Raw genomic sequence first — 12,954 nt, forward strand, 5'->3', positions numbered from 1 at the left:
GAGACTTTTCCCTCTCTGCTGTTTAACGTTTCCAATGCGGCAGATAACAGTAGATGAAGTCATTAGCTAGTTAGCAGCTACCGCTAGCTAACATTAGCTGAGGCCCAGGCTGTGTGCTTCTGACCACCCCAACTCTGTCTACCGAAGAGAGTGAGTTCACCACCAATTCATGGCTTCAAAGTTGTCCCTCTTGTCTCTTCGGTATCTTCTCCCACAAGATATCGCCAAGTACCGTACGCATATCAATCTATAGCTCGAGTTACCCTGCAGAACTCTCCGCGGACAAATATTTCAATCTTATAAGATGTAAAGAGTTATTTTGTTGCACGTTGGGGGCAACCCAGAAGACTGTTTTTATATGAGGAGCCATCTTGCATTTATTCCTTCCTCCATAGCAGGCGGAGGCTGATTGGCTAGAAGCATCGGGGAGAGCCAATCAAAATGCACGTTAAAAGAGGAAACGAATAGAAAAAAAAAAGCGAAAAGGAATAGTTTACATTTTTATCTCTGTAATGTTAGATATATTGTTGCATCCTACGTGGCTCTAGTTTATTTGAAACATAACTTACCACCAACTGACCGTGTATGTGTTCGTGAGTGTATAGACTCATATTTATGCAAGCCAGATTTGATTAAACCACCATTAACTGGACATTCTGTCGAATTACTTACTATTTTAAATAATGTTTACATTTATTCAGATGTTTTCTTTCATTCTTACTATATTTCTTTGTATTTACTGAGGTTGCTTTCCGAAGTTGCAAGTGAACCCTGAGCTGACCATGGTCCTGAAAAGCCAAAGGTTAACCTTCTCAGTTTCAAACCCAGAATCCTTTGCCATAGCCTCCAGTTACAAATGGCAAAAAAATGTGTTTTAGCAAACACCACAAGTGGCCTTCAGCAAAGGTTAATCATGCTTAGTGTTTCAGATAGTCATTGTTTAGGTGGTATTAAGTGGGATTAACCAGCTGGGCAAATATGCAGACAATTCAGTGGACAATAGTTGTATTGCTGGCATCTCATAGTTCAAGTATTTACCATATGTAAATGAAATATGTATTTTATTGACTAGCACTATGACAACGCATATTGTCAGCATAGGACATCTCTGTGTGCCTGCAGAGGGCCTTATCTATATGCCTATTATTTAGATATGACAAAAGGGCATTTGAATGTATTCAAAAAACAGAACTAAAGTAACACATCCAAACTCTTTTAACACTTACTAAGCATATCAATATTCACATCTGACTGATTATTGTCATGCCAAGTTTTACTGAATGTTGTTTGTGCTACTGCTATCTTGACAAAATCAAACCCCTTTCTTCATCACTGCAGTGTAATGCAACACAATGTTTTTCACAGACTACAGGAGCAACAAGAAACACAATCCAGACAAACACTTTCCAGAGTAGCAGTGTATGTAAGTAGTTTTCCTCATAATGGAAATTTTAGCATACAATGCACGACAGACGTGGAAAAGAAAGCATGACTTTAAGGGTGACCTCTCGCAGTCTGTCCTCATAATATTTCATAGTCTTTTAAATTGGGAGACCTTTATTTCTTTTCTCATAAGTTTAAGTATCCTGAAGGAGGAGTCTTGTTTTTCTGCCATAAATATGATGATTGAAAATTACAACTACGGTGTGACCTCTAACATTTGAAAGTTTATTCTTTCTCTTCCTGCAATGTGATTTAAAAAATGAATTTAAAAACCATAAGCGTCTTTGGACTACCGTCGGCGTGTTCCTGAAACATTGTCATATAAACCACGTGTTTGTTTAAGCCACAGTCTGAGGTTGAGACTGGCAAAGACTCCACACTTAAAAAAGAGCCTTTTTCAGGTCTGCAAAATATCCAAAATAATATTCATGATATTAACAAAAACACAAACCAAAACACAGTAAACAATCTGAAGGAGGAGAAAGCACTGCATGCACGAGATCAACCCTTATATTCTACAGCGGATGAACAGTAAAAGAGAAACGTGACTTAACGTGAGTTGCATCTAATATCGCAGTATGAAAGCATCACTGCAGAGAGCGGCTGCATAGAAGTTGAATGAGAAATGATTTTTATCACATAATGAGCATCCTGTCTGTTTTCAAAATTTGGTTATGAAACATTGTTATGCAATGTCTAAAATAAGCACAGGACAGTGCAGTTTGGAGTGCTATGTGTGCTCACATTTAGATTACAGTAAATCTTGTATTATCTCTTCGGGCCTATGCCAAGTATACAATCGAAATAGGTTACAATGCACTGTGAAAGTCATTTTGACTGTAGTGTTATTAAATGATCAGTTTCTAAATTAGAAAGAGATATGATCAACCTATTTTTTTGGTTTTACTCATTTTGTTGGTTATATTTAAAACCATTTTCCATTTTAAAGTCTGGCCTGAGTACATAAAGGTTGGTCTCTTGATAGAAATGGATATTCGAGCAGGAGAGGACATTTTCAGGTAATTTGCTTGTTTGTTAGTAGTCGTTGGTTGTCACAACTGCTTGACACTAGTAAAAATGTATCTATTTACTTTTTTCACACATTTTATGTGTTGACAATCAAAAATAACAACAATATAGAACAAATGATATACATATGTTTAATATAGACTGCAGTTTTGACATGTAGCAGCTTGACCTGCTGGGCTTAGCATCACCAACTGCCCTGCTGCCAGCATGGAGCACAGGTCTGCTCAGTACAGTGCAGCATCAGAGTATTGGAGAAAATGAGCAGGAGCCGCCAGATATCAGGTGCAATTGATTGTCTGCAGTGCAAGCTACATCACATTTATATTGAGCATGTCTATTTTAGAACGAGCAGTGATGCACATTGTGTTTCGAAACTGAACTGCGTTTCAACCTACTGATGTCAGCAAAGAGCTGCTGAATCTAGAAACAGCTCAAAAATAGACAAAGTTTCAGGATCAAAATGTCAAACATGATATTAAGTAATGGCGAGTTTTATTCTGACCAGATAACACTGGGTTTAAGTTTTTCAGCTGGAGCACAACAGGAAAAAGTGAAAAAAGAAACAGACAGGTCTGATCATAAAACACACTGACACAGGTCAAATGACATCTGCAAAGGTTTCAGTCGCAAACAGCATTTTGCCGTGCATTGTGTGACATATCAGGCCTCTTCATCTCCTTTGAATACACTGCTGGGATCTCAGTGACATTTCCATGCTGGCTCGCGTTGTGTGCCATCTGCCTTCTGAACAAGAGGGAAGGAGAAATAGATCCTCCAAGCTGAATGGAAGAGAGAGAGATGGCAATGCAACGATAGAAAAATATTTTTTTCAAAACTTTGAAGGCAATCTATCATCTGAATGTATGTAATGGGCTTATTCATCCTCCTTCAGAGGGTGGACGATGTGATTTTCATGAGGCACTTTGCGTACGATGAATCTGGAGGAGGACGACGCATCAGTCACTGCAGGGAAAACATTTTTTTTTTTTTATCCATGTACAACGCCCTGATTTGATCCCTGTGTAATCCTTGAGTGGGGTTGTCACTCCCAGACTAAGCTGTCCCATGTAGCACTATCACATCAAAAGCATACTAGCGAACCCTGCACTGAATAAGACTTCTTCGTGTGTTAGAGGACATGCTGTAGCTTAATTGATGACATCACCATGTGAAATATCTTTTAATGCTGGTGATTAAAAAACAATAGAGCTTCAACACCATAACTGTATGTATAAAGTCTAGAGGCAGCCATTTCTTACAGTGACCTCCGATTAAGTGACCTTCAATATGCAGATTGCCAAAAGTCTGGGGATATGTGTCCCTGTGTATTCCACTTTTAGACAGAAATATTCCAGCAATATGTCTGACCTGGAGATGTGGTGGAGCTCATCTGCAAACAGCTAGTCTAAACTTGACTTCAGGAGCAGCAAGTGAGTGCTTGACTGTGCAAGTGAGGTGCTGCTTCTGTCAAATGTCCCATTCTGACTGGCTGACAACCCACCCCCTCTTGGAGGTCTTAAAAAGGTCTTTATATGGCTTTACATTGAACTTGCAAAAGTATTACTACTGTATATTACGACAAGACACGCCCAGAGTGAAACTAGATGAACTGTTCCCTTCTGCATTTCTTGTTTTCAGCACCTTGACTAACTATACAAGGGGAAACATGCAGGCCTGAACCAGGCATCTGGACTTTGATACCAGCAAATAGGAGTAAGTGTGGAACCCCAAAGTGTCCAAAATTAAATACATAAATAAGACATTATGACATGGATAATTACATGAATAAATTGCCACATTTCGTGCCACTTTTTTTATGACATTGGTCTTGTCAGTCGTCACCTCCCTGTCACCTTTCAGCCAATCACGTCCTTCCTCTCTCAACCTAGCAAGCTGGTTGATGCCGGTGTCCAAGAGCATTCCAAGATCAAACCAAACACACAGTTACTATTTTGAATATTCTAGCATTGGTGGTAGTAGCAGAAGTAATAGTTCTTGTTGTGTGAACACGAGCATTTGTTTACGTCCGAGCGACGTATGTCCTTTTGTTATAGTCGTCTTCATAATCATCTGTCTGGATGTGAAAGTGTGTTTTTGGCCTTTGCAACATGAAACACAGTAGCGTACCAAAGTATGCCTCGGAGCAATCCTCACACCCATCTCCCCATGTTGTTGTCTTGAGAACAGAGACACAGAGAAACGTGAGCTTTCGCCTGCATGCCCTGAAGGAGCAGTTTGACTTCACGGTAGAGGAACAGCTTGACAAGTCAGGCTGCTTTCAGTGTTTGAAGTTCGGGAGCTCTCATTCTCTGAACGCAGCCCATTCCGCCCTGTGAGTAAGAAATATCACCAAAACCTCTTTGTTATTGCTTCTTCTTTTGGTACTTCTATTTCTCTACTCTCATCCTCTTTGCAGAAAACTTCCAACATAATGGGACAGCTGGAATGAAGGTCACTTATGCTCCACACTCCAAACTGGATGCAGTGTTCGATATAGTGGACTTTTCAGTTGAATCACTTTAAACAATGGATCTGAAGTATAGGTTCAGACTCACACTCATACTCACGTGATAGAGAGCTATAATCATTCATACTGGCGGTGAATACATCCCTCCTAGGTCTGATTCCAAATTAAGAGATGGGGGACAAAATCAGAAGTCCCCATTCTGTGCAAAAATGCATTCAAAAGTTGAGCGAAAGATAATATGAGGCAGTCTGAGTTAGTATCTTGCAAAATAACATTTTCTTTAGTACAAGATTCTCTCTTTGTGTTACTATCCATCCGCTGGAGTTTGTTAAGGAAACATTGTCAGGGGACACACAAAGCAGAAATGTCATACTTTGTAACTTTGAAAGATACCCACTTTTATATCAGACTGCCTCATATTAGTTTCAGCTAAAACTCTGGAATATAGTTTTGCACAGAACAAGGGCGGTGCCACATCACTTACATTGGAATCACACTAGGAAGGGATCTCTTCATGGCCAGTGTGGATGGGAGGAACAATTACAGCCACCACTTACTTTTCCAGTGCACAGTACACATGGGTATGTCAGTATTTTTTAAGACAAACTTGACAAACTTTGAACCTATCTTTTAATGTTGGAGCTCTGTTGCATTTCTATTTTTCAGAAATAACTCTCTATGTTCTCCTCTCTGCACATATCTTCAAATATCATGGCATTGTTTGCATTGTTAGTAAAACTTCATTGTCAGTTTAAATCTGTATTTTTGTGTATTAAAACAAAGTAAAATCCTTGATTTTTGAAGCAGGTAGAACCATTTTCCAAGCGAAGAAATGTGTTCTTAGAGGGTCCTATCTGCAAAACACCTGTTCTAAAAGTTCCATTTAAAAGTGTGATTAATGTGATTTAGCGTGCATTAAAGGTTGCTTGCTGTACATCTGTTTTGCTATCTAGGATGTGGGAACTTTGAAGCTCAATATCTCAAAACCACTCAGACTGCAGGGAGAACCAAGGCCACAGTTTCTAAGATCCTGAATTTAGAGGGGGAAACACTGCTGTCATCAAGAAAAAATTTGGACAAAAGTTACAAAATACAAGCTTCTCTTAATGTGACCAATTATATTACCAATGTTTCTTTTTTTAAACTTTTATGGACTGGATGTTTAATTGCTAGAGACAGCTGGTTTACTGTTGTTCATGCTCAAGAGGCCAGCTGTGCTATGGGCCGATCAATGGCACAGACACAAACCACACAAGTTCTTTCCAAGGTCACCGTCATTTATCAGAGGCTTGCGTCACACAAATGTACATTCTGAATATGGAAAGTACAGTTTGCTAAATCTAGTTAGTGCTCGTTTTAAGTGTGCATGGAGCAACAGATGGATGGGTGGGTGGGTGGGTGGTTGGGTTTCTAGCAGCCACAGAAAAGTATGTGAAAGTCATTTCACTTACTTCCTTTACTGTTCTTCTGCTGAACTTTGCCTGGAAATTTTTTAATGTTCATATGGGATTGAGATTTCAGGTCGTCTAGTCTCATTGAGAAGAGGCTCTAGCCATGCTGCCGGGTGGGATGAGTCTACTTTTGCCTAGAATTGTGGTATTGTGGTTTTCCTGCGCCTTTGTGACGTCAACACACTGAGCCAATATGTGTTTTAAAAGGTGTGTGTGTTAGTTGCTACTCTGCTACTGTCCTGCACCCGGACACAGTGAATAAATAGGCGGTTAAGATAAAGCTTCCTGGATGGCTTCAGAAATCCACCTACTGGTTTGGCTACTGAACTAACATCCACAGTAAGTGAACAGCAGTGTTTGGGAGGCGGAGCAAGCAGCGACGCCTTAACAGCCAGAAGACTTTGGTCCTCACCACCAGGTTCATCAGTCTGCTTCCTCCTCCACAGGAAGCTCTGCGGCATGTATAACCCAAGAGAGGAAATGCTATTTTAGTAGGCCTGCCGCTTCTTGACATGTAGGAACCAGGAGTGCATTAGAGGTTTGCTTGGAAGCGCTGTTTCCGTCAGACCCGACCACATTGTTTTATAACAGGAACTGACTTTAATTAGAATCTATCAAGACCCCTCGGAGGTTTCCTTAAAAGTATAGTCACGACTCCAGATTGGAATAAACAAAATGTTGGAGTGGAAGACAAACAAACGGATTTGGATGTTGTGTAACTAAGAAGAGACTGGCTTAGTATCTGATTCTAAACTTGCCCGTTTCCTCTGAGGTCCAGGAGAGTGGGGGCATGTGGATCACCTCAGAGGCACACAATGTTAATATGCTAGAATAAATATTTAGCTTGTTCCTTTCCAAGCTTTGACCGACCAGTCAAATGATCTGACATTCAGAACAAGTCTGAGATGGGCTGGAATCTTGGCTAAAATGACAATGAATGTGAAAATGTATCTGTGCAACATCTCTGTGATATTATCAACAGACCTTAGACAATTGTTGAAACACACAGACTGCTGGCATGTTTTCATAACATTATTCAGTCTAGAACATATGAGGTGAAAACTGTTGCAAAGCTTTTTTTTCTCCCTTTTTCTTGGAGAGACAGCCCACATGCAGGAATACGATAGAGCAGTGAAGCTTTAACAGAAATGTGGCACACACTGCCCTCTGCAGACTGTCACTGGACATAAACTCTTAAGGACAGTATGTACTGTGTGAATCAAAATACTGCAAGGGATGCACAGAGCACAAACAATATAAAAGGGTTGTTGGATCCAAGAAAGCAGATAGTGTTTGCCACACATTACTACATAACAGATTTCCACTCAACAAAGAGTAAATAAATAAATAAATAAATAAGGGAAAGAAACAATTCAAGGAAAAACCTCCATCTTTATGAAGCTCATGATGTTCAGCTTTTGGTGACGTTGTTGGAAATGTGTGAATCCAATTACATTTTTTTTTATTTTTTTTATTATTGAGGTCATAGTTAAACGTGGTGTTGTTCCGGACTGGATTATATTTAGAGGTGTTTCCTTCCCATTTACATACATGAGGGGGCAGAATATTAGAAAGACCTCTCAATACAATGCAGTCCAGTACAACACCACCTCTATGATCTCAACGCTAAAACATATAATTGAGTTACCGCCTGCACTGAGATTGCAGTTGTCCACAGTGGTGGTTCTCCTGGAAATTACAGGAAAATATATACGTGCACTTTCGACTGGGAAGGAAAGAAAAACTGGTGATGCTCAATGAGCAAACATGTCAGTCAAATCTAAAATACGATGTTGTCTTGCTCCTGGGTTCAGCGTCAGTGCACTGGGCGAGTTGTGCCTTTCGTATAAAAAACAAAACAAAACTCAGTTTAACTTGTTTTTTTCATTTCCCTAATACTGCAAATAACAGAAAAGGTTTGAGAGCCCGAAAATCCAACCCCATCCCATCATTATTGGGGTCTTTTGGCCACACGTGACCAAACATATGCTTGAAACTGTGTATGATTCAGCTGCAGCGGACGATTGAGACACACAAAAGATGAAGTTTGGTTACTGCAGCACATCTAGTTTTCTCCCACAGACAGGTTGTCCTCAATCACCCATGTCTAAGGATTTTGATATAACAATTCTATGACACCATTTTAAACTTGAACTATTTTAAAAAGGCAAGATCAAAGAAACCAAGAGGGTAAAAAAAAAATCTCAGTTCAACTAACAGATTTGTATTTTATTTAAAATTATCATCGTAGAAGTGCACAGCACTGACTGAAATCCTCTGTGTACAGAAGAGCAACACTTTTCTCTGCAAATAAACTGACGTCTAGAGGAGTATTTTCTTTCCTAGTTTTACTAATGACACTCATCAAAAAAAAAGAAAAGAAAAAAAGAAAGTTCGAGGAACAAAACACCTACACAAACTGTGCTCTTTTCTCAACCACAAACAGACAAAAGTCCCTTTTTTGTAACTGCCCTTAACTTAGCATAGTAATAGTCATAAAGGCTACAGGCACGAGGTATAATTACGTTCAATACTTCTGAGGTAATTTGGCTCAAATAAATACAAGACTTTTTGGTCTGTCGCTACATCATACAGTAACAATAGTGGGTACAGAGGTGCAAACTCTGCCTCTAGCCACCTCACCACAACATTCATACCTGATATCTCAAAACAAACAAACAAAAAAAAAAATCCTAATGCAGGCTCTCCACAGAAAATTACAGCAGAGTATGCATATTGCACATTGCGTACACCTTATAGCTCTAAGTGCTGTACCAATCTCATCAAGTCTCTTTAAATTAAAAACACGCTTTTGCCTTTAGTATATTCTGTTATGTTCACATCTCTTCTCTCCATCTCCCCCCCCAAAAAATGACTAAATCCTGAAAAAACTCCATCACCTGTCAAAGCACGGAGCAGCGCAGTTGTAGTGCATGCTGACTTGGTAAGCCCTGTTGGGAATGGTGGACTTTGGATCTAGTGAGGCAGTGATGGCCTGGGTGTTGCCGTGCTGGGGGCCGTTAGGAGCCTGCAGGCCGGTGGTGGAGTGGCTGAGGTAGGAGGCGGGCCTGTGGTTAGAGGCCAGGCCCGGCTGCGGGGCCTGCTGGGGATACTGCACGCTTGGCCGGTGCAGGTACGGGGCCACAGTGGCTGTCTGGCCTGAACTGTGGTACATCGTCTGGCCCTGCTGCTGCTGCTGCTGCTGCTGCTGCTGCTGCTGCTGCTGCTGTTGGCTGGGCGGCTTCTGCTTGTTGGCCTCTTTGACATCGCTGTCATGTGCACTAGAAAAACAGGAACAAAGAGTTGGACTGTTGATTAGTGAAAGGGTTGCAAGACGAGCACAGACGTCTATTGATGAATGTAGAAGCTACTGCATACTGTGTGTGAGACCTTGTTGTCCTTGTGTAATGTGTGTCATCATGTACTGCGCGGTGTCAGTATACATCTGCATCACTGTCACCAGATGAATTCCTGTATGTTTAATTCTCCTCTGTGACTACATTCATCTATATTAGCTGTCGTGAGCACGTCAAGTCAGCGTCATCTGAGCTATAGACATGTACACACATGAGTAGTTTCTCGGCACATGGGACCAGGTTCTCCCATGTGTAGCCTGTGAGGCGCTGCAGTCGGGGTGGCCATGTGGGGGACAGGTGGAGGATGAGGCGCGAGGTGGCCACACAGGCAGCGGCCACCAGTGAGGGGGCGAAACACAAAAACACATGATCTGAGGGAAGACAGAAAAAACAGCAATCCATCACCACATGCAATGGAAAACAAGACAAACAGCCGTTACGGCAACCTAGCTGTGTATTTCGTGAATTCAGGCTTAGTGTTGGTGCCCCGGCTGCAGTAACTTTGTGTTGAAAGCTGCCGTCGCACTAATTGCCTCCCTGCCACAGAGGGACGGCCAACCAGACAGCTACAACAAGAGCGCTAGATCACGCGGAAGCTAGCTAGCGAGACGGACAAGGCTAGCCTTAGCTATACCCAAAACAATATATTTACTTATGGAAATTTCTGCAGCCGTTATCTGTAATTAAAAAAAATATCCATTTTGATGAAGAAACATCTCGGCAATTCAGTTAGTTGTTCCACATAAACCCAATCATGATAAGAGCATAGACACCTAGCTAAACCCCTGCTAAAGCTAACTAGCTTAGCAGAGTAGCAGTAACTGCCATCTCAGCTTTTGTTTTGACACTTGTTGAGAGGCCTACACGTGGTTTGCTGTGGTTAAGCTAACTTTAAAATCACACATTTAAAATGTACTAAATTGTAAATTAATTTATTTCAATATGAATATTGTCGACAAATGGACAGTTACAGAGGAAAACAACAGTTGCATTTAAGCCCCATGAACTTTAAATAATTAAAATAAACTTGAAGCCCCTTTTTCTTAACTGTACAGCTTCTGCAGTTCCTGCTGTATTACTGCAGTAACTCCAAAAACCATATGAAATAAAACTTACCTTGCAAGGAAACCTCCAGGAAATAATCAGCATACTTGGCCATGTATAGTTTGGTCTTCTCCTGGCAGGTCATAGGCCAGCCATCATGGAGGTCTCCCTCGTGGACGGCAATGGACAGGTAGTACTCTATGAAATGAGCGGCTGTAGGGAGGTACAGGTTCCACTGGAAGGTTTCCAGCAGCAGCAGCTCCATGTGAAGTAAACCCTGCTTGGTCAGGACCAGGTTCATGGAGCTCATGCAGCCCAGGCCGTTCAGGGTCTCCAGCTTGGGCACCCGGTCCTCCCTCTCCTCAAATTTACCTGCAATGAGGAAGAGTTGCAACAACATCACGCCAATGCGGAGACCGAAGCTGAGTCGCGTGCTGGAGTGTGAGGTCAGTTCCAAAACTTACTGGCCAGAAGAAGACATGAGAGCGAGACCATGTGAAGCTGCTGCACCGTGACATCGTAGCGGTCCATGAAGAGGTCCAGCAGGTAGACGGCCAGGTGTCTGGCCGCAGGACACAGCCTGAAGCGGTTGCTGACGATGGCTATGAGGTCTGCAAAGTATCGTCTCAGGTTGAGCTGAGGGGACTGGCCTTTGTAGGAAGGCAACTCGAGCTCCTGTTAAGACAACACGTTGTGTTTGAGATCACAGACTTGATGGTCACTAAACTTTAGCTTGGCATTATTCTAGAGAAGACAACACTATGTGTACATAACATACTTGCAGAACACACACGAGTCTCCATTACATAGTTTATCTTAACTGCAAAATCCCTCCCTTACTTCTTCATAATGTGGGCACAATTCTTAAAAATAAATGTAGTTAAAGGATCCTTATCAAAAAATGTTTAAATTATGCATTTATTTAAAAACAAAAAAAGAAAAAGAAGTGACTATTGACCAATATATCATCAGATGATTTTTAACGGGTTTAATTGGTATCTGCCTCACAAAACACAGACATCCAATACAAACTGATTTACTTCCACGGTTGTTCCAACTTCTGTGTTTTAGCAGCCATCACTTAAGTTATTTGCGTCCCACTCACTTTGTACCGCAGCGCCTGGTATATATCTGCAGCGAGTTGTCCTTTCCACCATTGGTCCTCTAGCTCCATTTAACACAGTGCTTTGGAAACCTTTGAAAGGCAAAACACGTGAAAGGCAATCGATCAACTCATACTTCGCGCTGAAGATGCTGTGCACATGCAAACAAACAAACAAACAAACGAAAACAAAGCTAAGTATCTGGTCGCACAATGACACTTTTAAGTCACACCACAGCCGCATTATAACTGTTCACGTTGGCGGATCATGAGTGGGCACCGAGATCGATCGCCCCTGTCGCTCACTGCGCTTCTCCAACTCAAACCAGGAAATTATGTTCTTGTTGACGGTTCAAAAGTGGACACTCACCCAATGAGCACATGTAGTGAATGTTGCGGGAAGTTTCAGTGAAGTAAACTTCAATTCAAACTAGCCGGACATGCTTGCTCACACTCATTGTTGAAGTCAGTGAGGCTCCTCGGCTCAGCACGAGCTCAGCAAACACTACTGCTGCCTTCAAAGGCTACCGGAAACACCGACTTTAAGTTGAGGGCGCATGAACAACCGACGGAAATGATGCCAAAAAGAGGTGTTCAGAGGATGACAAAACACAAAACTGCTGGTAAAACAGGCTACAAGGCCACTTTTATACCGTGCTTTGGTCTTGTTTGGTCCCTAAAGCACAAACGTCTTCATACACGCTTGTTTCAGTGTTGAAATAACCTTCTAAGTTTTGGTTGAATGTAATTTTTAACCTGGAATGTTTTAAGTCCAACTTTCTACTGTCTCCCGGAGGAAACTTCTAAGGCGAGTAACAAGTATCCGATTAGCATTTGAAAGCATCACTCCATTGAGGGGACTGGTAGCGCACACAGGATGCAGCCAATTACAAGTAAGTATAGCAACTGTCACCATCCAATCACTGACCTGATGCAGCCAATTCCCATTACAAGGCAATTACACTTTTCCAGAGCAAGATATGCCAATGACTATAGATGTATTCTATTGGAAAACAAAAATGATAAAGAGTAGATTACTATTGGTTGAAAATCTGGCCAATA

The 12,954-nt window shown here is 41.5% G+C and overlaps 1 protein-coding gene across 1 annotated transcript; it reads right to left on the reverse strand.

Annotated features, from left to right (window-relative positions):
* Nucleotides 1–9,286: 9,286 nt before the first annotated feature.
* ccnj (cyclin J) lies at nt 9,287–11,967 on the reverse strand. The gene is made up of 5 exons (XM_070916330.1): nt 11,896–11,967; nt 11,255–11,465; nt 10,863–11,162; nt 9,958–10,117; nt 9,287–9,671 (listed from the first exon to the last, which is right to left on the reverse strand). Exons 1-5 carry the CDS (start codon nt 11,962–11,964, stop codon nt 9,287–9,289), a joined length of 1,125 nt encoding a protein of 374 aa, XP_070772431.1. The 5' UTR covers nt 11,965–11,967.
* Nucleotides 11,968–12,954: the final 987 nt, after the last annotated feature.

Source organism: Enoplosus armatus, chromosome 12, assembly GCF_043641665.1.
Source record: "Enoplosus armatus isolate fEnoArm2 chromosome 12, fEnoArm2.hap1, whole genome shotgun sequence".
NCBI lineage: Eukaryota > Metazoa > Chordata > Actinopteri > Centrarchiformes > Enoplosidae > Enoplosus > Enoplosus armatus.